The sequence below is a fragment of the Mobula birostris genome, chromosome 29 (assembly GCF_030028105.1).
Source record: "Mobula birostris isolate sMobBir1 chromosome 29, sMobBir1.hap1, whole genome shotgun sequence".
Lineage (NCBI taxonomy): Eukaryota > Metazoa > Chordata > Chondrichthyes > Myliobatiformes > Myliobatidae > Mobula > Mobula birostris.
Window position 1 is genome coordinate 13,034,468 of NC_092398.1, and position 26,848 is coordinate 13,061,315.

The 26,848-nt window shown below is 43.1% G+C and overlaps 1 protein-coding gene across 6 annotated transcripts in view; it reads right to left on the reverse strand.

The window, feature by feature from the left end:
* LOC140189937 (glutathione hydrolase 1 proenzyme-like) overlaps positions 1–26,848 on the reverse strand; it is an 87,298-nt gene that overhangs the window by 38,636 nt on the left and 21,814 nt on the right. For 5 of the 6 annotated variants that reach the window (XM_072246303.1, XM_072246302.1, XM_072246304.1 and 2 more), the window contains 5 exons: positions 26,285–26,477; positions 16,137–16,300; positions 11,964–12,110; positions 5,326–5,462; positions 2,598–2,779 (listed from right to left, as the gene is read on the reverse strand). In XM_072246303.1, coding sequence (XP_072102404.1) covers positions 2,598–2,779; positions 5,326–5,462; positions 11,964–12,110; positions 16,137–16,300; positions 26,285–26,477 — 823 coding nt within the window. The remainder of the gene's footprint in view (positions 1–2,597; positions 2,780–5,325; positions 5,463–11,963; positions 12,111–16,136; positions 16,301–26,284; positions 26,478–26,848) is intronic. The other variant, XM_072246305.1, reaches the window with a different exon arrangement.

Sequence of the window (26,848 nt, forward strand, 5' to 3'; positions counted from 1 at the left end):
GAAACCTGAAAGGAAGGGGGTGAAGTGAAGAGCTGGGAAGTTGATTGGTGAAAGAGATACAGGGCTGGAGAAAGTAGAGTATGCTAGAAGAAGGCAGAAGGCTATGGAAGAAAGAAAAAGCGGGCAGGAGGAGCACTGGAGGGAGGTAATGGGTGGGCAGGGTGATAAGGTGAGAGAGGGAAAAGGGAATGGGGAATGGTGAAGGGGGGGAGGCATTATTGGAAGTTTGAGAAATCAACCTACAAGCCATCAGGTTGGAGGCTACCCAGACGGAATATAAGGTGCTGTTCCTCCAACCTGAGTGTGGCCTCATCGCGGCAGGGAAGAAGGCCATGGATAGACATATTGGAATGGGAATGGGAAGTGGAGTTAAAATGGGTGGGCACTGGGAGATCCTGCCCTTTCTAGCAGATGGAGCTTAGGTGGTTAGCGAAGTGGTCTCCCAATTTATGTCGGATCTCACTGATATAAAGGAGGCTGCACCAGGAGCACCAGGCACAGTGTATGACGCCAGCAGACTGACATGTGAAGTGTTGGCTCACCTGGACAGAATGTTTGGGGCAACAAATATATTACATGTATTTGTTGGAAAGAGTATGTGAATCTCTGGGGTAATGTCTTCTAACCATATAACCATATAACAATTACAGCATGGAAACTTGGCCCTTCTAGTCCGTGCCGAACTCTTACTCTCATAAAAGTAAGAGTTACTCTCTTACTTTCTACTAAAGCTATTTGGAGTCAGGTGTTCCAATCAATGAGATGAGATTGGAGGTGTGGGTTGTGGAGGTGTCCTGCCCTATAAAAAAAGATACATCAAGTCAGGTTACTGACAGAGCCTGCTCTTCTCAAGAAATCTCTGTTTATGAGCACCATGCCTCAATTAAAACAACTTTCAGAGGACCTTAGAAGAAAAGTTGTAAAGATGCATGAAGCTGGAAAAGGCTACAAAAGCATTTCTAAAGACCTGAGTGTTCATCAGTCCACAGCAAGAGAAATTGTTTACAAATGGAGGAAATTCAGTACCGTTGCTACTCTCCCTAGGAGTGGGCATCCTGTAAAGATCACACCAAGAGCACAATGGGCAATGCTGAAGGAAGTGAAAAAGAACCCAGGGGTAACAGCAAAAGACCTGAAGGAATCTCTAGAGCTTGCTAAAGTCTCTCTTGATGTGTACATTATAAGAAAAGCACCATGGCGGAAATCACTGCTCTCCAAAAAAAAAATTGCTGCGCGTCTCAAGTTTGCAAAAGACCTCCTGGATGTTCTACAATGCTTCTGGGACAATGTTCTGTGGATAGATGAGACAGAAGTTGAACTTTTTGGTGGAAATGCACACCACTATGTTTGGAGGGAAAAGGGCACTGCACACCAACATCAAAACCTCATCCCAACTGTGAAGCATGGTGGAAGGAGCATCATGGTTTGGGATTGCCTCAGGGCCTGGACAGCTTGCATTCATTGAGGGGACAATGAATTCAAAATTGTATCAAGACATTTTACAGGAGAATGTCAGGGTAGCAGTCCATCACCTGAAGCTTAATAGAAGTTGGAGAATGCAACAAGACGATGATCGGAAAGTCAAGAGTAAATCAACAACAAAATGGTTTAAAAAGAAGAAAATTTGTGTTTTGGAATGGTCGAGTCAAAGTCAAAGTCCTGACCTTAATCCTATAGAAATGTTGTGGAAGGACCTGAAACAAGCAGCTCATGCAAGGAAGCCCACCAACATCCCAGAGTTGAAGCAGTTTTGTAAGGAAGAATGGCCTAAGATTCCTCCAAGCTGGTGTGCAGGACTAATCAACAGTTACTGGAAACGTTTGGTTGAAGTTATTGCTGTACAATGGGGTCACAACAGTTACTGAAAGCAAAGGTTCATATACATTTCCAACAAATACATGTAATATTGGATCATTTTTCTCAATAAATAAATGAAGTATAATGTTTTTTGTGTTATTTATTTAATTGGGTTCTCTTCATCCAGTTTTAGGACATGTGAAGATCTGATCACATTTTAAGTCATACTTACGCAGAAATAGAGAAAATTCTACAGGGTTCACAAACTTTCTAGCACCACCGTACAACCGGGAATGAATTACTTAAACAAAAATGCAAGACGGAGATAGAGATGATAAGATGTGGAGATAGAGATGATAAGAGATGGAGGTGATTGATTGGAAATGGAGATGATTGATTAGAGATGGAGACAATTGGAGATGGAGATGATTGGAGATGGAGATGATTGATTGGAGATGGAGATGATTGGAGATGGAAATGATTGATTGGAGATGGAGATGATCAGGGATGGAGATGATTGGAGATGGAGATGATTAGAAATGGAGATGATTGGAGATGAAGATTATTGATTGGAGATAGAGATGGAAGATTGCTCAAATATTATTGAAATATCAAATACACAACAGTTAACTAGCCTGCTGAGATCCTCCAGAATTTTGTGAGTGTTGCTCAAGATTTCAAGCGTCTGAAGAAACACAAGTTTACCACAGTATTTCTGTGCTTTTAAGCGTGAGTCATATCGCAATCAGCCCACTTCAGGGCAGCTCCAAAACCACTCAATAAAAATAGGCAATACTTACTAGCCATTGATGGTGCTAGTAACTGACACAGCACTGCCATCTTCTGCCACCACAGAAAGATGAGATGTTCCACTCTGCCCAGGTAAAAGGCATTTTATCCCATAGTCATCAATTTCTTCACTGGTTCTTCCATCATTGATCCTTCCTCGAATTTCATTGGCTTTCGAGATCATCTCAATGGCCTATTTTATTGACAAAATTTAGTTAAAACAAAGAAAATAAAAGACAATAAATACCACCCACCCATGGTAAAGTTCACAACGTTAATAAACTTATAAACTTAGTTTGGAACATGAATCATATTTCCAATGTGACCTGTCAAAGTATCTAGTGTTTTAACAAGAGAAGCACTCCTTGCATTTCATGCTGACTTTTTGTTGCCTGAATCTTCACAGACTTTCCAGTCTGCCAGGCTTGCTCACTTGATACTAAATGAGTCACCAGTTAATTAAAAACAACACACACTGAAAGCTGGAGCAACTCAGCTGGTTATGGAAATAAATAAGCAGTCGATGTTTCAGGCCTCAGACACATATTTCCGATGTACCAATTAATTTAAGGCGCTTACTTACAGAACTTGTAAAATAGAGGGCTATGTGGTAGGGTAATTCTAGGCAGTTTCCAGAGTAGGTTACATTGTGGCACAACGTTGTGGGCCAAAGGGCCTGTAATGTACTGTAGATTTCTGTTCTATGTTCTATTAGTCTTAAATCCGATCAACTTTGCTCACAGATTCCTATATTAAGAAAGACCATAAGACTATAAGATTTTGCAGCAGAATTAGGCAGTCTGGCCCATTAATTCTGCTCCACCATCCATTTGCCTCTCAGCTCCAATCTCCTGCCTTCGCCCTGTATCCCTTCCTGCCTTTCATATTACACCGCTTGGTGGAACTTGCCTGCTACTGTACTGTAAAAGGAACAATTTACTTTAAGTAGTACCTACTTAAACAGAGTAACATGCCTGAGATGTCTTTGCAAGAACAGGTCATAGCATATATAACAGCATAGTGAAAAAACGTGTGTTTTCAAGAGCACCCTAACTCATTGAAACCTATTGAATGTTGAAAGGCCTTGATAGAGTGGATGTGGAGAGGATGTTTCCTATGGTGGGAGAGTCTAAGACCAGAGGACACAGCCTCAGAATAAAGGGGTGTCCTTTTACAGCGGAGATGAGGAGGAATTTCTTTAGCCAGAGAGTGGTGAGTCTGCGGAATTCATTGCCACAGGCAGCTGTGGAGGCCAAGTCTTTATGAATATTTAAGGCAAAGGTTTATAGATTCTTAATTCTCTCTGGCTATCCATCCCAAAGGATGATGGTGGTTCCTTTCAAGGAACAGCGTGTGCGTGAGTGGATTTTAGGTGAGTAGGGGGTTGCACAGGTCCAGACCCACCCCCTCGACATCCCCTCCAGGATCCAGCTGTATGGTGAGGTCCAAGGCGGCTGGAGGAAGTTCTTAATCAGGGCATGAAGGGATACGGGGGAAGGCAGGTGAGTGGGGTTGAGATAGAAAGTAAATCAGCCTTGATGAAATGGTGAAGCCATCTCAAAGAAACGAACGGCCTAATTCTGCTCCTATATCTTATGGTCTTATGTATATATCTGTAAAGAACTTCCAGCGTTCTGTGTTTTCATTTTCTATAACCAATAAAGCAATTATACAGTGAGTGAACTGCGATGGGCAATACTTAATGTACTAAAATTATTAAACACAGTGACTATTTATCTCAACAACAGAATGGAAGGTGAATTCCAATATGCGCATCTGCCTGGTAACAAGAACTGGAGCTCCTAAGGACAAAGCTGGGAAAAAAAATCAGAACTTCAATCTATTAACAATCTTTGAATGGAATATGCAGCCAGTGTAAAGCTGTTACACAAACAAGTAATGAAATGCCATCATTCATATTGAGTTGGATGATATTTGAAAAGAAATACTTACAGAAACTTAAAGAAAGTTCAGAAATAAAAGTTGGTCAAAGCATTAGGACTGTTCTTCAGCAAAGAGTAAGGGATTAGGACAAGTAAATTTGAGGAGGTGGTGTGATGACCACTCAAAATGAAAAAAGAGCAGTGAGAATCTTAAGTACTCCTGTCACCTCCCTCTGGTGTTCCTCTCCCTTCCCTTTCTTCTATGGTCTACTGTCCTCTCCTATCAGATTCCCCCTTCTCCATCCCTTTATCTCTTTCACCAATCAACTCCAGCTCTTTACTTCACCCCCTCCCTCTCTCCCGGTTTCACCTATCACCTGCCACCTTGTACTTCCTCCCCTTCCCCTCACCTTCTTACCCTGACTTTTTCCTCTTCTTTCCCAGTCCCGATGAAGGGGTCCCAGCCTGAAACTGTTTACTCTTTCCCATAGATGCTGCCTGACCTGCTGAGTTCCTCCAACATTGTGTGTGTGTGTGTGTGTGTGTGTGTGTGTTTCTTTAGATTTCCAGCATCAGCAGATTTTCGGCACACCAAGCCCCAAGGCCCAACGTAAACCACCTCACACACACGGCCCACTTGTCCACCTCATCAGGCACCTGCTGTCCCACCCAAGCTTGTCTTCGCCAATGAGGAACCAAAGTGCAATCTCAAGAGACTGGCTAAGAGGGCAAAAGAAGGTTTCATGATCCAGGACATGTTTCCACACACAAGTTTCCATTCCAAACAAGGCCATAGGAAGTTACGCATGGAAAACTGACACTAAACAGCAAGCTCACACAGACAATTCTTTCCTACCTGTTTGTGGTCACTGGAGCTTGGATACTCCAACTTGCTTCTCTCAGCAAACGCGAATTTGAAAGCTTCGATTATTCTATGGTATGTTAAGACTTTCTTTTCCGAAGACAATATACTCTCTCTGGAAAATTTGTATCCTAAAAATAGATTATGAAAGTAAAAACTGGATGCAAAAATTGGTCAGCTAAAGCCAGATGAGAGCTTCACAGAGCAATGGATGAATCCATGCAAACAAACATTACAGCAGATTTTGATATTAAATCAAAAAGGAATCTACTCCTCTAGACTGACTCTGAATGCATCTTCCAAACCTGTGACCTCCATGAACTTGAAGAACAACATGGGTTCAGTGGTTACCATGTTATTGTGGCACAAAAGTTCAACGTTCAAAGTACATTTATTATTAAAGTATGTGCTTTGTATACAAAGCATATACTTTCTACTTTATTGTCACCAAACAAATAGAGCGTACAATCATCACAGCGATATTTGATTCTGCTCTTCGTTCTCCCTGGAGTACAAATCGATAGTAAATATTAAAAATTTAAATTATAAATCATAAATAGAAAATAGAAAAGGGAAAGTAAGGTAGTACAAAAAAAACCAAGAGGCAGGTCGGGATATTTGGAGGGTACGGCCGAGATCCGGGTCAGGATCCGTTCAGCAGTCTTATCACAGTTAGAAAGAAGCTGTTCCCAAATCTGACCGTACGAGTCTTCAAGCTCCTGAGCCTTCTTCCGGAGGGAAGAGGGACGAAAAGTGTGTTGGCTGGGTGGGTCGTGTCCTTGATTATCCTGGCAGCACTGCTCCGACAGCGTGTGGTGTAAAGTGAGTCCAAGGATGGAATCCATATGTCAAAATGGTTTTTACGACACCTCTAGTGCAGTAGTGTAGTGCTTGTCATTCTCACTTTCAGATTCTACCACTGGCTAGCAGTCTTGTGAGAAGGAGAGCTGAGTGTGTAAGTCTCTCCCTGCCAGTACACAGCCTCTCCAACAGCAAGCTTCATGTAGTGCCTCCTTGCTGGTGACACAAGGAAACTGAACTCCTTTTGGATTCAGGCTGAACTACAGAGGACGGGGAGGAGGTCTGGCCCCTGCACACGTAACACGTAGGCCCACCAGTGTGTGGACACGCCCTGGTGCTCGTGAATCAGATCACCAGCTATTGGTAAATAGCCCCACTGCCGTGACGGCAACCTCGTGAGAGACGAAGGCTACGGGAGTAAACCCAGACAGTAAATCCAGAGTGGAGCCCTTAAGGTGGTTGGAAGTCATTGAACATCATTGCAGCAGCTCCCATAGCCAAGCTGGTGCCAAATGTATTGCTTCATAAGCTTTCTTTTGGACTACACTGGTGAGGCTGAGAGGGGGATCTTGATGACTGGACATCTCAGGATCTCCATACCATCTGACCAGGCTTGTGATGATGATCATCACGCATTGTCCTTCGAGACAGATGGATGCCAACCATACATTATACAAGCTTGAGATTTCTCTCTTTGCAGGCAACCACAGAACAAAGAAACCCAAAAGAACCCATTAAAAAAGTCAAATACCCAATGTGCAGAGAGATAAAACAAATCATGCGAACAATAAAAACAACCAAATAGCGTTCAGAACTGAAGTCCACAAAGAGTCCACAGACGCTTAGTTCAGCGCAGAGATGGCGCAGTGAGATTAACCAGCTCGTCCCTTGGCTCAGCCCTTGCACCCAGACCTTTTCAATCTAGCCCAGATCCTAAATCATTGTCCAAACATTGGGTTCAGTCTCTTCAATACGTTCGAGAATCTCTGGCAGGAAGGCCCCAAAATTCCCGGCTTTGCCTGCTGCTGGCGACTGAGGCTGAAGTTGGAGCGTTCGGCAGAGATGGTGCTCGGTACTTGGTGTCGGAGGGCTAATCGGAGCTTGAAGTTTTCAAACGACTCAGAGTCAGACTGTGGTCGGGCATGGCAGGGAGAGTTTTCTTCCTTCTCCCATCTGCGTGAGATGTGGGACTTTCGAGAGTCTTTGAACTTTTTTACTGTGCCATGGCCTGTTCTTCATCAAGTTATGGTATTGTTGCACTGTTGTAACTATACGTTATAATTATGTGGTTTTTGTTAGTTTTTCAGTCTTGGTCTGTCCTGTGTTTCTGTGATATCACACCGGAGGAATATTGTATCATTTCTTAAGACATGCATTACTAAGTGACAATAAAAGAGGACTGTGTGTCCTCATAATCTAATCTAATCTAGGACTGGATGCCGTCACCTTGATTCAGCCTTTAGGAACCCACCGCCTCGATTCGACCTTTCCAATTTGGTCACAAGCAAGAAGTCGCTGAGACCCACCAGTGCCATCTTAAACCAGTGACCTGGGTTCAATTCTGCCACTCTCTGTAAGGAGTTTGTATGTTCTTCCCATGAGCATGTAGGTTTCCTCTGGGTACTCTGGTTTCCTTGCACATTCCAACGATGTACGGGTTAGTAGATTAATTGGTCATGTGGGTGTAATTGGGTTGGCTTGGGCTCATTGGGCCAGAAGTGCTTGTTACCGTGATGTTTCTCTAAGTAAACCAGAATCAGAGATGTAAGGGAACACTTTTGCATCTGACTCTCTGACCCCACCCACACGCCATTGTTTCTTGACAATTCTTCATGACAGCGTTGTGCAAGTGTCTTCACCTCCCATAGAGTAATTATTCCACAAGGTAACTGGCACTGCCTTTTTAAGGGGCCATCGATTAAAAAAAGCAACAAATGTCAAATTATCAGTCATGAATCCAAAGTTTTGGACAAATTCAAACACAGGAGACACATCTCATAGTTGTTCCGTATTTCATTTTAATCTTTTTGTATGAAGTCATTGGGCACAAAAACCAGCTCCTTGCCACATCCTGTCGGAACTAACCATCAAGCACCGATCAATAGTGTTAATCAATACCATAACCTTCTATGCCTGGGCAATTCAAGTGTTTGTCTACGTATTTTTTTAATATAATATTGTGTCTCTGCCTCCACCATTCTTTCAGACAGCTCAGTCATTATGTGCCGTGTTGTATGACATGGTCTTTCCGTGACCGTGATTGCTCTTGGCAAATTTTTCCTACCGAAGTGGTTTGCCATTGTCTACTTCTGGGCAGTGTCTTTACAAGATGGGTGACCCCCAGCCATTATCAATACTCTTCAGAGATTGTCTGCCTGGTGTCAGTGTTCGCATAACCAGGACTTGAGATGTGCACCAGCTGCTCATACGACCATCCACCTCCCGCTCCGATGGCTTTGGGGGTGGGCTAAGCAGGCGCTACACCTTGCCCAAGGGTGAACTACAGGCGGGAGCTCCTTACACCTTCTTACATCTCCACCCTGCCACCCATTTTCAAACAGTACGTCCTAAATTTCAAACACTCTGTGTGTGGAAAAAAATTCTGCATATATCCCCTCTCTACCTCTTACTCCCTATAACCCCAATCAACTCCTCCTTGGAGCAAGGCGGGAGGAGAGAGAGCAGCGCGCCGCGTGTGCACAGCCCTCCGGTGAAAAATGATATCATATCTGTTAAATAGGGGCCGTGGACAATTCTGATTTGATGGAGACGGACATGAAAGCACAGAGGAACATCTGGAGAAATTTCTGAAACGCTCGTTCGCTGCTGTCGTTACTGCGCAGCCGGGAATCTTTCGGAGGGAAGGCCTCAAAATCCCCGGCCTTGCCTGCTTTTGGTGACCAAGAAGGAGGTCGAATCCTTTGGATAGAGATGGCGCTCATGTACCTGGTGTCGGAAAGCTGATCAGAGCTCGAAGTTTTCAGACGACTCAGAGTCGGACCGTGGTCGGGTACGGCAGGGAGAGTATTTCTTCCTCCTCTCCGTCTGCGTGAGATGTGGGACATTTGAGAGACTTTGAACTTTTACTGTGCTCGTGGACTTCTTCAGCAAGTTATGGTATTGTTGCACTGTTGGAACTATATGTTATAATTTTGTGGTTTTGTTAGTTTTTTTCAGTCTTGGTCTGTCCTGTGTTTTGTGATATCACACCGAAGGAAATATTGTCTCATTTCATAATGCATGCATTACTAAATGACAATAAAAGAGGACTGCGTGTCTTCATAATCTAAAGAAAAACTTTTTTTTGTATCCCTGCTCAATGTCTTACTCTTTATGTTATGCTTTTGTCCTCTGATTGTAGATACTTCTGGTGAGGATAACATCTACCCTATTATTTTGCACATATCCATCAGGTGTCCCCTTGGTCTTCTGCATTATGACAAAAACAAGCCTAGAGTATCCAGTCTCACCTCTTAACCGAGACCCTCCATCCCAGGCAATATCCTGGTGAATCTCCTTTGCACCCACACCAGCGCAATAATTTCTTTTCTTTACTCGGGCAAACCAAAGCTGCTTACAGTATTCCCGATGAGTGCTCACCAATGTTTTATAAACCTACAAATATTTCTAGTTACATCCTTGAAAAACGGAATCAAGTTACTTCGTCAGGATCTCCCACCAAAAAGCCACGTCGACTATCCCCAGTCAATCCTTGTCTTTCTAAATGTAGATTGATCCTGTCAGTCTGATTTTTCTCCCCATTTATCTTTTACAACACAGTTCTGGTCGCTCCACTACAGGAAGGATGTTGAGGCTTTGGAGAGGGCGTAGAAGAGGTTCACCAGGATGCTGCCTGGTTTAGAGGGCATGTGCTATCACGAGAGGTTGGATAAACTTGGGTTGTTTTCTCTGGAGCGCTGGAGGCTGTGGGGAGATCCGAAAGAAGTTTACAAGATTATGAGAAGCATAGATAGAGTGGACAGGGTGTATCTGTTTCCCAAGATAGAAATGTTTAATACCAGAGGGCATGCATTGAAGGTGAGAGGGGTAGGTTCAAGGGGATTTTTTACTCAGAGAGTGGTGGATGCCCAGAATACACTGCCTGGTATGGTGGTAGAGACAAATACATTGGAGGCTTTTAAGAGATGTTCAGATGTAAGGAGGATGGGGGGATATGGACATGGTGTAGGCAGGAGGGGGTCAGTGTTTGGGTGTTTTTAATTTGTTTTTAGCTGGATCAGCACAACATTGTGGGCCGAATGGCCTGTTCCTGTGCTGTATTGTTCTATGTTCTATGTACAAAATAATGCAAGCATCGAGTTTTTATTTTCTAAGCACCAGAGTTGTAGAAAATGGTAAACACTTCCTTCATTAATTCACTGAAAATCTGTAGCCCGTTTCCGTGCTGGTGCAGTGACCAAGAAAGATAACCTGAGCACAGCCGCCACCGTGAGTGGGCAATTCAATGCTTGTGACCGAGTTTCAGGTTGAGTCCATACGCAGTAACAATAGCAGTAAGTGAAAAAGTACCTTTGATCAGAGGTCAATGAAATTGGACAGTTTATTGAGATACAGCACGGAATAGGCCCTTTTGACCCTTCGAGCCACAATGCCCAGCCATCCCTGATTTAATCCTAGCCCAATCACGGTACAATTTACAATGACCAATTAACCTACCAACCGGTACGTGTTTGAACTGGAGGAGGAATAATTACCCTTCGAATTTAGAATCTCAAGTTACTCCTCTGAACCACTTACCACTCAAAAGAAAAACTGCAGGATTATTCATCCCAATAATCTCATCAAACAAAGGCCAGATGAATCTGCCAACTATAAGATCTTCCTGTGCGCAGAGAGACTGCCATATTTGTCTTCTAGCATTCATAGAACTTCAAATCAGTACACGGTGTTCCTTGGCACTTGGTGATAGTGTACGTTGAAAAATACAGATACCCCTTCCACACAGCTAGCTCTGAAAATAAACTAGTTATTCAAAAACATCCATCTGATGATCATGTTTACCCCGAGCCTTCATTTTAAGCCATGGAGTAACCTAACAAAGGCAAACAGTGCTTCCAGACTCCCTCAATAGTTAACGCTCCAAGGTTGTAGCTTTGATTCGAACATTAACCACACAATGTGAACAAAGAAACACTCTGAGAGTGTTGTTTCTGTATTGACGTCCTTGGTAATTGGAAGCTTCAGTGAGTTTTCTCTGCCGTCAGCACAAGAGTCCTGTTAAGTGACCGGGTTATAATAATTTCCAGTTAACGTACAGAACAATTGGTCCAATCAGTGTTAATGCAGCATAAGACTTTGATTCCATTTTTACCCAGAAAGGATTTTGAAGTCATTTCAGAGCGACATGTTCCCCTAAAAGCGGCGTGCCCGATTTTAACTCCCAAGTCTCATTTAAATGCAGCCAAGTTTCAAATTAATCATTCACTTTGTTCAGTCAGGGAAAAGCGAGACATTTTCAATACTATCCACCAGTGCTGGCCTACTCTGCTGGGACTCTGTGTTCAGACAAAAGATATGTAATATAAACAGTGTCTCTACTCTCAATGCTGCAGGTTAAAACCCTCCCATACAGTGAGGCAGCCCAGGCTGATTTAAACTGATCCCTGATTCTATTTTCATCGTGAGGTTCAGGGGGTGAGTTTTCCGGTTAGACAATCAATTAGGGTTAAAAAATGGCATCCATCATTAAGAACCCCCATCACCTTGTGAGTTGCCTAGAGCAAATGACCACTTCCTCTACTGAAGGCTGGAAGACCGTCAAAGATTCACAAAACAACGTTGAATGCATGAACCTGGAGGTTGAATATTACCTTCGAGGATTTTCAGAATGAGAGCGAGGACCGGTCCGCCTGATGGAGCACCAGGAACGTACAAGGTGTAGTCACCCAGCGTCACGTTTATTGGTGTCTCCTCTCTCGCCTGGTACTGCTTTAGGTCCTTTCGGGAAATTAGACCACCTAGAGAGAAACACGGGCACAAGTGACCAATCCAATCACAGTGGGATGGGGGGGTAAGTTCTTTACCAAAAAAGCAGCTTAATTGAACAATCCCTTCAGAAAAAGGGACACATCAACGTAGGAGGTGCCACCTCTGAGATGCTGAGCTAAATCTGCTCTCTCTACAGAGAACAGTACAGCACAGGAGAAGGCTCTTTGGCCCACAATCTTGTGCCAAACTAGCTGAAAAGTAAATTAAAAATACACCCCAAAACTGTTTCTTCCTACACAATGTCCATATCCCTCCATATTCCTCATATTCATGTGCCTACCTTAACTTCCCTTAAAACCCTCTAATACACTATACCAGGCAGCACATTCCAGTCATCCACCACTCTTTGAGTAAAAACTTACCCCTCACATCCCCCTTGAACCTACCCCCCTCACCTTCAATGCATGCTGTCTGGTATTAGACATTTCCACCCTGGGGAAAAGATACTCTCTGTCTACTCTATCTATGCCTCTCATAATCTTATAAACCCCATCAGATCTCCTCTCAGCCTCTGCCACTCCAGAGAAAACAACCCAAGTTTGTCCATCTTCTTATGATAGAACATGCCCTCTAAGCCTCTAACGTTTTTCTGTCAATCACTCTTTGGGATTTTTCTTCTGCTTTGTGGGTGTCTGTGAAGAGTAAGAATTTCAGGTTGTATACTGTATACATTCTCTGATATTAAAATGAACCAGGGAGCTGGCATACATTGAATAGGCCAAAAGGCCTCTTTCTGTGTGGAGCAATGGTCTGTGGCTCCTACTTTTGCTGATAATGATTCTTCTCTCCCAATTTTACATTCCTAAAGTCTGTGTTGCTTTCTTTATTTACCCCCTTATCTCTGCTTGTTCATTGCACGGTCACTATTACTGTTACTTAACGCCTCCAGCCATACGCACTTTGCTTTTGCTCTTTCCCCTCCTGCACACTTTTTTGCTTGTTCCTTATTGCGCCTTGTGGCACATCAGGCAGCCATTTCCTTAGCATTTGTCCGTTATTTTTTTATGAGGCTGAGTTGCCAGTACAGATGGAAACGTGCAAGAGCTGGCTGGATTCGAAGCCGGGACCATTCGTCTCTAAGTCCAGTGCTGATAGCACTACACCACCGGCCGGCTATAAATACAGACCTTGCATTTACTGTATTTAAAACCTGCTACATCTCTAATATTTTCCAACTCTGATTCAAGAGTTTCATAGAAACATAGAAATCTACAGCACATGACAGGTCCTTCAGCCAACAATATTGTGCCGACCGTGTAACCTATTCTAGAATTTCCTATTGCATAGCCTTCTATTTTTCTAAGCACCATATAACTATCTAAGAGGCTCTTAAAAGACCCTATTGTATCTGCCTCCACCACTGTCGCTGGCAGTGCATTCCACACACCCACCACTTACCCCCGACATCACCTCTGTACCTACTTCCAAGCACCTTAAAACTGTGCCCCTCATGTTAGCCATTTCAGCCCTGGGAAAAAGCCTCTGACTATCCACATGATCAAATGGCTCTCATCATCTTATACACCTCGATCAGGTCACCACTCATCCTCCTTGTACCTACTTCCAAGCACCTTTTCTGCTCCACTCTTCTTCTCCACAACCCCTACCTAACCAGTTGAGAATATACACGATTGGCATGCAGTTGGCATCACTATCTGGGGCTGGTAGTTGGTATTTGAATGGAAAGGACGCAATAAAAATGATGGCACTCATCACATCCATGAGCAAGTGTGATTGAGTAAGGCAGCTGAATTTATTGTGATACTGGGTAGAACATTTTCACCAATTTTCCCCCCAGCATATCACATATCAATAGAATTAGGAACAAGCACTTCAGTCTGCTCCATCATTCACCTCTTCCCTCTCTCTCAGTGCCATTTTCCTTGATTTCTTCAATGCTTAAAAGTTAATCTCCATTTTGAAGGCAATGATCAGTCATAGAGTTGTGGAGCTACACGGCATGGAGAAAAACCCTTAATCCCAAGTCGCTCAGTGTTTTCTTGTGATAGTCCCATTTGCAATCTTATATGATACAAAATTCCAAAGATTCATCACCATCTCTGTGGAGACATTTCTCCTCACGTCAATCCTAAATGTCCAACTTTTTATTCTGAGAAAGTAATTCCTGATTTTAGGGTCCTCAGTCAGGTAGAACATCATGTCTATTAAGAATGGTGTAAATTTCAATAATATCACCATTCGTTCTTCTAAACCTCATAAATTTTAGGTTTAGCCCACCCATTCTCTCCTCGTACAGCAAAACCACTATCCGAGGAAAGAGTTGCTCTCTGAGTTTGGGAATTTACTTGCAAACGTTTTGTCACCGTGTGAGGAGACATTGTCAGTTGATTGGTTCTCTCCGCAGTCTTCACTCCTCTCTCCAGAGCGCTGGAGCCTTTCACTGTTCTGCCATTGGGTTCATTCAAACGCTGGCCCCAATAGAGTGAAAAGTTAGTCTTGACAAGAGCCGATTTCATTCGCTCTCCGTGATGGCCACTCTTCACTCCATGGCGCTGAGGCTATGAAGACTGACCCGGGTGCTGTGCTCCATGCCCAACAAGGCCTAGTGAGAGTGGATATGGAGAGGATGTTTCCTGTGGTTGAGAGTCTAGGACAGGAGGGCGCAGAGACTCAGAACAGAAGGACATCTCTTTAGAATAGAGTTAGACGAATTTCTTTAGCCAGAGAGTGGTGAATCTGTGGAATTCATTGCCACAGGTGGCTGTGGAGATTATGTTATTGCGTATACTTAAAGCAGAGGTTGATAGGTTCTTAATTCATTGGGCGTCAAAGGTTACAGAGAGAAGGCAGAAGAATAAACTTAAGTGGGGTAATAAATCAGCCATGATGGAATGGCGGAGCAGACTCAAAGGGCCAAATGACCTAATTCTACTCCTATGTCTTATGATCTCATAAACCTTTCTCTCCCAGTGAGAGCACTGATTGAACTCTTGTTTAATGTCATATCTGCAAGATGGAAGCTCCAAATGTGCATATTTCCACCAGATCCAACCTAGGTTTTCTGGTTCCATTTCTGAAACAACTATAGTACCAGTGTTGGCATTGTCAGCACCCTTCTTACCAAAGGCACCCACTACTAAGTCCAAACCAGTTACAGTAACAATGCCTTGCTTCCTTTTCAATTGCAAGAACTCAGGGTCATTTAGATATTAGTGGCCAGTAGCTAGATTTCTGCTGTCAAGTGGTGTCGCTCTCTTTCAATGATGTTGGAGGACATTACCGCAGTTCTGTGTTTATGGATTGGACTATTGAGTTTATGGGTTGTAGACTTTTTAGTTTTATAGTTTTTATATTCTGTGTTTTTGCCCATTCTTTCTTGTTTTGTTGTGCAAGGGGAAGGGGGTTTGAGGGTTGATGCCTTTATTGGGCTTTGTTAGTTTTTTTGTGCGGAGGTGGGGGGGGTGTCAATGTTTTTGGTACACTTGTGTGGCAGGGGGGTTTGGAGTTCAATGTACTTGTTCCATTTTGCTAGTTGTTTTTCAGTGCAGGCGAGGGGGCTTTTGGGGTGATGATTGGGTTGCTGTTGTTTTTTTGTGTGGGGGTTGGGTCTGATGGACCTCTGAATGGTTTCCATGGTTTTTCTTTGTTCTGTGGCTATCTGGAGAAGATGAATCCCAGAGTTGTATAGTGTATACATACTTTGATAATAAATGAACCTTGAACCTTTGCCCTTCACAATTACCCTTTCCCAGCTGATGCCAATTCAATTTCTAATCCTACTTGCCATCTTCCATTGAATTGCATGGGGCTTTAACGTTCAGATCAGTCTATTTTGTGAGAGTAAATCAAGCACTTGCTAAAATACTGCTGAATATTTCCTATTTTGCACAGAGCTTGACATATTAAATAATAGATTCTGGAAGTATTCACAGCTATATAATTAAAACTGAAACATAATTAAGACAAAAGCACTGGAGACAGATTCTATATTTTCTTTTAGTTAATTGACATGTTTATAATTCAGAGAATTGTACCTGATTGGCTAACAGAATGAACAATGTCCTCAGCAATAGGTCCGTCGTAAAAAGCGTCTGGCCCTTCATCTGCTATCGTTTGCAGTGTATCCGCTAATTGTGGAAAATATATTAGGTCATTTTCATTCAAAATTCTGTTGCTGTTTTTCTTACAGAACACATCACTGTGGAAATAAAAGATTTTTTTTAATGATCATCATTTTCCCCCTCGTGGTGAGCGGTAGGGTAAATTCAACAATTCCATGCTCCCAGTGGATGAGCTGAGGAAAGGGCATTTCTTTCTCCGCAGAAGCTGCTTGGTTTACTGAGAAATTTCAGCATTTTCTATTATTCTTCCAGTGGGATGCCTTAGAAGAACAGAAGAATGGGTAAGAAGTACTCCATTATAGCACAGAATCTCTGGCTTTAGTTCTATTGAAACAAAGCTCTGCGCTGAGAGCATAGGATTGCTGAATATATCCTTGAAAGTTTTCTATTCATGTAAAGATGATTCTGTTGAAATATGTCCTTGGGTTAATAGTACCAAACATGTTGTATTGTTACATTAGCATATTGTATCTGAAATTCATTCCTTTGACTTCCCAACTGGGGTGAATTACTCAACCATTCTACTTTAAATGCAACATTAGCAAAGGCATTATTTTCTTTCATCGTATTTTCTAAGCTAGCAAATCGCACCAAGAATTTAAAAAACTACTGACTTGCATAACTTATATCTCAGCTATTACCACCAGCCACCATAGGAAGGCAGTAGCCGCCATCAGAGATCCCCACCACCCGGGCCATGCTCTTTTCTCGCTGCTGCCATCAGGTAGAAGGTACAAGAACCTCAGGACTTACACCACTGGGTTCAAGAACAGTTCCTACCCCTCAACCATCAGGCTCTTGAACAAAGGGGGATAACTGCACTCACTTGCCCATCCACTGGGATGTTCCCACAACCAGTGATCTCACTTCAAGGACTGTTTATCTTGTTATCTCACATTCTCATTACTTATTGCTATTTATATTTGCAGTTGTACAGTTTGTTGTCTTCTGCACTAATCTTTCACAGATCCTGTTTACAGTTACTATTCTATAGATTTGCTGAGTATGCCCGCAGGAAAATAAATCTGAGTTGTATATGGTGACACGCACATACTTCGATAAAAAATTTACTTTGAACTTTGAGTTCCTGGTCACATATAACATGAAGGACAATTAGCAATGATACAAAGGGCATTCTCTAAGTGCTTTAAGTAAAAGTGTGACTTCTACTTAATTTAAATTGCATACAGGAATTAACTCCCAACTGTGATAACTCAAATCCTGCTTGAAGGTAAAATGGTAAATAAAATCTAACATGTGCTGAAGTTTATTTATGCTTGAAATGGGCTTAACTCTATTTTCTGTAAGTCCACAATAGAAAGTTGCCTTTGACAAGGATAATGAAATCTTCTGAGAAATAGTTTGTTATCACTCAGAAACATCGGCCAAATCCTTTGCCCATCAGGAAAGAAATAGATATGTTACACTTGCCCTTTGTAATTTTAACAACATTGTCACATCCTCTGGGTATGTAACAGGCAGAAGTCTGACCCCCTCATTTTCTCAGAGATAAAGGTAGGCTAAACTTGCCCAGTTTTGGCTTGTGCAGTTTTAGGCGCGCGCACGCACACACACACACACACACGCACACACACACACACACACACACACACACGCACACACACACACACACACACACACACACACGCACACACACACACACACGCACACACGCACACACACACACACGCACACGCACACGCACACACGCACACACACACACGCACACACGCACACACGCACACACGCGCGCGCGCACACACACACACACACACACACACACACACACACACACACACACACACACACACACACACATATATATATAGCTAGGGTGCCTAAGACTTTGGAACAGTGCTGCAGTAATTTTATGTAATGCACTGTACTGTTGCCACAAAAAAAACCCAAATTTCATGACATATGTGAGTGATGATAAACCTGATTCTGATATGGGTCTCTTCTGTGGACTGAGAGTGGGAAGGGGGCAGGGAGAGGGGAATCATGGTTGGGGGGAAGGGAGCAGGAAGCACCAGAGAGACATTCTGTAATGATCAATAAATCAATTATTTCAAATCAAGTGACCTTTCTTGGCATCTCGGGGCTGGGTGTGTCTACACCCACGCTGCACCCCTACCCCTGGCACTCCTTCTCTGCCACCCGTCCCACACCTCTCCCCTGACACTCCATCTTCACCATTCTCAACATCCTTTGCTCCCACCAGATTCTCAAACTCGCTCTCTGGTCTACGCTGACAAATACAGTGCTGTCCAAAAGTCTTAGGCACCCTAGCTACATGTACTGTATATGTGACTAAGACTTATGCACAATACTGCAGGTATAACGATGGTAGATGAACCCAGGATTAACCAAAATGTCTTACTTTTGTAGATGTTCTCACATTGTCCTAAGTCATTCACCCTTGTGATCTGACAAAGATATTTGTGCCTCCCAGATACGTTCAGTAGCCATTTTTTTTAGATACACCTCTGCATCTGCTCGTTAATGTAAATATCTAATCAGCCAATCATGTGGCAGAAACTCAATGTATAAGAGCATGCAGACATGGTCAAGAGGTTCATTTGTTCAGACAAAACATCAGAATGGGGAAGAAATGTGATCTGAGTGATTTTGACTGTGGAATGATTGTTGGTACCAGATGCAGTGGATTAAGTATCTCAGAAATTGCTGATCTCCTGAGATTTTCATCACTCAGCCTCTGAAGATTTCAGAGAATGGTACGAAAAACAAACAACATCCAGCGAGTGGCAGTTCTGTGGGCTAAAGTGCCTTGTTAATGAGAGAGGTCAGAGGAGAATGGTCAGACTGGTTCAAGCTGACAGGAATTCAACAGCAACTCAATAACCATGAACTACAATAGTGGTGTGCAGGAGAGCATCTCTGAATGCACAACACATCAAACCTTGAAGTGGATGAGCTACAGCAGCAGAAGATCATGAACATACACTCAGTTGGCACTTTATTAATTACAGGAGGTACCTCATATAGTGTCCACTGACCGTACATCATCAGCCTTTCAAAATATACCTTGCTAATGCATAATATTAAGTTAAATGTACAAAACAGCTGTAATGATTGGACTGAAGAATTCACTCCATAAAGTTCATAAAAATTAGATTGTTACAGAAGCCCAGACCAGGATTGGGATATTTCCTTTCAGCATTCATCTTAGTAATTTGGTCCTGGCTTTTATGCTGCGGTACCGTTTCCCGGATGGTAGCAGCTGGAACAGTTTGTGGTTGGGGTGACTCGGGTCCCCAATGATCCTTCGGGCCCTTTTTTCACACCTGTCTTTGTAAATGTCCTGAATCATGGGAAGTTCACAACTACAGATGCACTGGGCTGTCCGCACCACTCTCTGCAAAGTCCTGCGATTAAGGGAGGTACAGTTCCCATACCAGCCAGTGATGCAGCCAGTCAGGATGCTCTCAATTGTGCCTCTGTAAAAAATCCTTAAGATTTGGGGGCCCGTACCAAACTTCCTCAACTGTCTGAGTGAAAGAGGAGATGTTATGCCTTTTTCACTACACAGCTGGTGTGTACAGACCATGTGAGGTTTTCGGTGATGTGGATGCTGAGGAATTTAAAGCTGTTTACCCTCTCAACCCTGGGTCCATTGACGTCAATGGGGTTAGCCTGTCTCCATTCCTCCCGTAGTCCTCAACCAGCTCCTTTGTTTTTGCAACATTGAGGGAGAGGTTGTTTTCTTGACCCCACTGTGTCAGGGAGGTGACTGCTTCCCTGTAGACCACCTTGTTATTGCTTGAGATTAGGCCAATCAATAGTCATAGTCATAGTCATGGTCGTAGTCATACTTTATTGATCCCGGAGGAAATTGGTTTTTGTTACAGTTGCACCATAAATAATAAATAGTAATAAAACCATAAATAGTTAAATAGTAATATGTCAATTATGCCAGGAAATAAGTCCAGGAAATATAGAGTCATCGGCAAATTTAATTAGCAGATTAGAGCTGTGGGTGGCGACACAGTGATGGGTATATAGGAAGTAAATAAAGGGATTTAGTACACAGCCCTGAGGAGCTCCTGTGTTGAGAGTCAGAGGGGTGGAGGTGAGGGAGCCCACTCTTACCACCTGCCAGCAATCTGACAGGAAGTCCAGGATCCAGCTGCACAAGGCAGGGTCAAGGCCAAGGTCTCTGAGCTTCTTGTCGAGCCTGGATGGGACTATGGTGTTGAATACTGAACTGTAGTCCAAGAACAGCATTTTCACATAAGCATCCTTCTTCTCCAGATGTGTAAGGATGCTATGTAGAGCAGTGGCTATTGCGTTGTCTGTCGATCGGTTGTGTCGGTAGGCGAATTGTAGGGGGTTCAGTTTGGGTGGTAGCAAGCTGCAAATGTAATCCTTGACCAGCCTCTCAAAGCATTTGCTTATTATTGAGGTGAGTGCGACAGGGCGCCAGTCGTTCAGGCACGTTACCTTGGTCTTTTTTAGTACAGGGACAATGGTGGATGTTTTGAAGCAGGAGGGCACTCTACACTGGGAGAGGGAGAGATTAAAAATGTCAGTAAACACACCTGCCAGTTGTGCTGCGCACATCCTGAGTACCCGCCCTGGGATGCCGTCCGGTCCTGCAGCCTTGTGACTGTCCACTTGTTGGAAACATCTGCGTCCTTCAGCCTCAGAGATGACCAGGTTGCAGGTTGTAGCGGTGGCTTTCCTTGGAGGCTCAGAGTTGGTGACATCGAACCGAGTATAAAAGAGATTGAGCTCATCTGAGAGAGAGTCCGCGGTGTTGACAGCACCACAACGTTTGGCTTTGAGGTCTGCGATGGTATGCAGCCCTCGCCACAAGTCACGTGTGCTGTTCGCTGTGAATCTTGACCCAGTCTTGTCACTGTATTGTTGCTACACAGCCCTGATAGCCTTCCGCAGATCGTAGCTGCTTTTCTTGAGCTCCTGCTGACTGCTGGCAACGCAAGCTCTGTGTCACGTGGTAGGTGCTGCTCGCACGAAACAGGTATGTTCCATCTGTCACCGTATGAGTTTCCTCTGGGTGTTCCAGTTTCCTCCTACAGTCCAAGATGTTCTGCTTGGTAGGTTAATTAGTCATTGTAAAGTGTCCTGTCATGAGGCTATGAATAAATCAGGGTGGGGGGGGGGGGGGCGGGTGTTGCTGGGTGGCGTGACCCAAATGGCCAGAGGGGCCTAGTCTGAGCTGCATCTTAATTTTTAAAAAATTAATTACTAAATTATTAGTCACAGAAATGCAAAGCTTAATTAAACTCAGGTAAATTTATTTTAAAGTGTGAATTTTAATTTGAAATGTAGCAAATGACTAACTTCACTTAAATTTTAACTGAAGGCCAGCAGCCCCATGTAAATTATTGGGCCAGTACTGGATGATCCCAATTTATGAGAGGTCAGATAAGAATAACATTGTTCAGGTCAATGTTGAGCTACTGTTTAATACGCAAGTATTCCTGAGTTTCCACCCAGAACTTGTGTGACTGACAGTGGTGAAAACTGAGCTGCTGACATGAAGAAGGAAGCCCTGAACACTGTCAGAGATGGAGGACCTTCATTGCTGCTCTAAACGCCAGCGGCGTAAAAGGCAGTTTGTAAGTAATCAACCTCTGCCTTAAATATACCCAATAACTTGCCCTCCACAGCCGTCTGTGGCAACGAACTCCACAGATTCACCACCCTCTGGCGAAAGCATCTCCTCCTCATCGCCATTCTAATTTGGACGTCACTCTATTCTGACGCAGTGTCCTCTGGTTCTAGACCCCCCACCCCCCACACCAGAGGAAACATCCTTGCCCTTCACCTGCCTGCTACTCCCTTGTTGAAATTATGCTCTGTTGTGCCAGCCTTTAGACTCAGTGGTCACATTATTAGGTGGCACCAACAATCAAAGTGACAGATTTTCTCCCCATTCCAGATGTTTGGGCTGAACAACAACTGAGCCTCTTGACTATGTCTGCATGCTTTTATGAATTAAGTTGCTGTCACATGACTGGCTGGTTAGATATTTGCATCAACAAGGTGTTAGGTGTACTGTAAGTGGCGTCCGAGTGTACGCCAGTGCTACAGGCACCCAGTCACACTTCTGAGATTCCACATTCCCACTAAAAGGGTATTGTCACTTGGTAGAATAGCCACAGCTGTCTCAAATTAAATACTGATGCAGACAGGTTTCTTCCCCACCCCAAACCACATCTCTACACATCTGCTCCTCCAACCTTCCTGACCAACCTCCCACTCTGAGGCCATCTCAGGACTCCATTCAAACACAAATTAGCTGTGCCCTCCAAATATCCGGACCTGCATCTCGGTTTTTTTTTGCACTACCTTACTTTCCATTTTTCTATTTTCTATTTATGATTTTTAATTTAAATTTTTAATATTTACCATCGATTTGTAATCCAGGGAGCGGGAAGCGCAGAATCAAATATCGCTATGATGATTGTACGTTCATTGTTTGGCGACAATAAAGTATAAAGTAAAGTAAAGTAATTAAAATTAAAGTGCTACATCCTCAATATTACAATTTGTTACTAAGTACCTGGACATTCATCAATGGGAGCAAACTAAGAGGGCAAGCAAAATCCAATTCAAGGTCATTATCACTGTCTTAGATGGCATGAAATTTGTTGTTTTGTGGCAGCAGTACAGCCCAAAGATATAAAATTACTCTAAACTACAAAATAAAGAGGAGTTACCCCACAACAATTAGGCTCTTGAACAAAGGGATAACCACACTCACTTGCCCATCCATTGAGATGTTCCCACAACCAATGATCTCACTTTGAGGACTTTTTATCTCATTATCTCATGTTCTTATTATTTATTGCTATTTATTTATATTTGCATTTTCACAGTTTGTTGTCTTCTGCACTCTGGTTGATTTTTCATTGGTCCTGTTTACAGTTCCTATTCTATAGATTTGCTGAGTATGCCCGCAGGAAAATGAATCCCAGAGTTGTATACGGTGACATATTTGTACTCTGAAGCAGGTGGTGGATGGTCATATGAGCAACTGGTGCTTATCACAAGTCCTGGTTACGTGAACACCAGACAGCCTCTGAAGAGTACTGATAATGGCAGGAATCACTCGTCTTGTAAAGGCACTGCCCAGGTGACCACTTCTGTAGAAAAATTTGCCAGGAACAATCATGGTCAGAGACCGTGATCAGCCATGTCATTTGACACATTACGTAATGATGATGAAGACCAAACATTAGTGGAAGCATTAAATGAACATTAAATAAGTAATTGAACTAAACTATGTAAAAACAGCTTGCATAATATTTTCTCGCAAATAGAAAACAAGGATGCTTAATCTTCATAAACATTTAACATATTAAAATGACAAATAAAATGTGGTCACTTAATCTCAGTGGCCATCATCCATCACTACGAGGTTTGACTATTGTGCTCTCAGACTAACACAATCCTGCCTGAACTTTGGTTCTAAGTTTCTTGGAATTGTAGAAGTAAGTTGTTCCTGAGTCAGCTCTTCGAAAGAAGAATAATGGAAATCAGAATGGAGTGCAGATCAAACGTTCACGATTCAAACAGACATTTAGACACAGATACATTGCTTTGGAACAAATGCGTCATAAAGAAAGAGTCTACAGAAAGCTTTTCATCAATCAGAAGTTTGCCTTTTGTAGGTTGTTTAACCTCCTTGCTTGCAAGCTTCTTTAAGCAATGCATGGCTGAACATAAAATGCAGAACTCCCAGATGACCCACTGCATGGCAGAAGTTGACTGTCAATTGTTAAGCAAAGTCTAGAAACTCATTTGACTCATGCATCCCCAATCCTGATTTTTCAGCTCAATGTGACCTTAAATAAAGTGGGATATTAAGGTGGGGGGAGGGGGAAGAGACACAACCGCAGAGGCTGTTGACCGAATCAAACTTATACTCCAACATTCTGTGCTTTGATCAGTGAAATTCTATCCCTCAAGGTCGTTCAGAGGAAAGTCACAAGATTGATATCCAGCGAAGGGGACCTTAGCGATGAAAGAAGACTGACAAAACACGAGTATCTTTGGATGACTGCGAGGCAGCAGATTAGGTGTTGAATTGTTGGTCTGGTATCACCGTCTGCTGCGGGCGGGTAGGGGCTACTGCACAGGATCGAAATAAGCTGCAGAGACTTATAAACTTAGCCGACTCCATCATGGGCACTAGCCTCCGTAGTACCCAGAACATCTTCAAAGAGCGATGCCTCAAAAATGTGGCATCCATCATTAAGGACCTTCATTATTCAGGTCACACTGTCAATGTTCTCATCAGGGAGGGGGAACAGGAGCCTGAAAGCACACACTCAGTGATTCAGGAACAGCTTCTTCCCCTCTGCCATCCGATTTCTGAATGGACATTGAACCCATGGACACTACCTCACTACTTTTTTTTAAATTTCTATTTTTGCACTACTTAATTTAGGCATCCGTTAGTCTTGCGAGACCATGGGTCTGCACCTGGAAAGTCTTCACTCTCCAGGGCGCAGGCCTGGGCGAGGTTGTATGGTAGACCGGCAGTTACCGCTGCTGCAAGTTTCCCCTCTCCATGCCACCGATGTTGTCCAAGGGAAGGGCAAGGGCCGATACAGCTTGGCACGGGTGTCATCGCAGAGCACTGTGTGGTTAAGTGCCTTGCTCAAGGACACAACACGCTGCCTCAGCTGGGGATCGAACTCATGACCTTCAGATCGCTGGTCCAATGCCTTAACCACTTGTCCAGGTGCCCACACACATATATATAAAATAGAGAAAAGACTGTGAATTACAATATATATCGATATATACTGTAAATCACAGTTTCTTTTCTCTATTATTACGTATTGCATTGTACTGCAGCTGCAAAGACAACAAATTTCATGACACATGCCGGTGATATTAAACCTGATTCCGAAGCTGCACACCACTGTTGTATTTGAGTTGCTGTTGCTGTCCTGCCAGCTTGAACCAGTCTGGCCATTCTCCTCTGACCTGTCGCATTAACAAGGCATTTTTACCCACTGACCTGCTGCTCACTGGATGTCTCTCGCACCATTCTCTGTAAACACTGTCGTGCACGAAAATCCCAGGAGATCAGCAGTTTCTGAGACACTCAAACCACCCCATCTGGCACCAACAATCCTTCCACAGCCAGAATCATTTAGATCACTATTCTTCCTCATTATGATGTTCAAAGGTTCAAAGGTCCAATTTAATGTCAGAGAAATATATACAATATACATCCTGAAATGCTTTTTCTTCGCAAGCATTCACGAAAACAGAGAAGTGACCCAAAGAATGAATAACATATAAACGTAAGAACACCAAAGTACCCCTCCAGCTCCCCTCCCTCCCGCACGTAAGCAGCAGGGAGCAACAATCCCCCTCCCCCCACCGGCAAAATAAAAGCAGGCGTCGGCACCACCGCCAAGCACTCAAGCGTGAGCAAAGCAATAGCAAAGACACAGACTTGCAGTTATCCCAAAGACTTTGTCTTTCACCTGTTGTTCAACATCCCCCAGGTTCTCTCTCTCTCCCTAATAAGAGAGAAGGAGGTGTCTCCATTTTTCTTTCGGTCAATGTTTTTAATGCATCAAGTTACAGCCACATGATTGGCTGATACTTGCATAAAAGTGGTGTACAGGTGTACCTAATAAAGTGGCCACTGGGTGTATATTCCTTATTTTGTAAAGAATTATGAGATTATCAGAACAGGTATCAGGCAATCTATCAGATTGCATCCTGAATTCAACATTTGATTCTACCAAGTCAAATGTTAAATCGATTTCAAGTTCAAGTTTAATTGCCCTTCAACCACACATGAGAGTATAAACAAAATCGTGTTATTCTGGGGTCAAGGTACAAAACACAGTACCAACCATCATACACAACACAAAGCACATACAAGACAGCAAGCTCGTAAGATATCAGTAAAAATACATTTAAAAAATATATATCGTCCAAGACCCTGAGTCCATGAATGTTGCAGCAGTCTGCAGTTGAACACAATATGGCTTGTCAAATTACAGCAAGGAATTATCTGCAACTATAAAGGAATTTGCTCTCACCATAGCGAGGCACTTTCTTCTATTTGCATTTTATTTGCTTCAAGGGCGGCAGCAAGGCTCTTACCGACCGGAAAACCTTTTCTCGCAAGCCTAATGGATGGCTCAAACAACTGTTTCCACGGCAACCGGCCATGCCGTTGATGTGCAAGGGCATATCCTCGGATTTCACCAGGAACTCCAATTGACGGCCCTCCTGCAACATGGGGGAATGTAGATGAAAATATGCCTGGACTGAGGTTTAAAAAAAATCACAGCATTCAAAAGTTACACACTAGAGGAACCTACAAGTCAGCAATGACTAGCTATATGGAGTGTAACATTGAATATTACAGCATATTAATTGACATAATCTTTCTGTAATTGGATTGGGAGTAACGCCATTCATATCCTCAAAGTTCAAAGTGAATACATTATTAAAGTATGCAATATGTTACCATATTCTACCCTGAGATTCATTTTCTTGCAGGCATTTACATAAAAAAGATAGAATAGAATTTACAAAAAACTGTACATTAAACATTCTTGTGTATGGAGGGGAGAAAATGGCCTTAAAAAGGAAGTGTT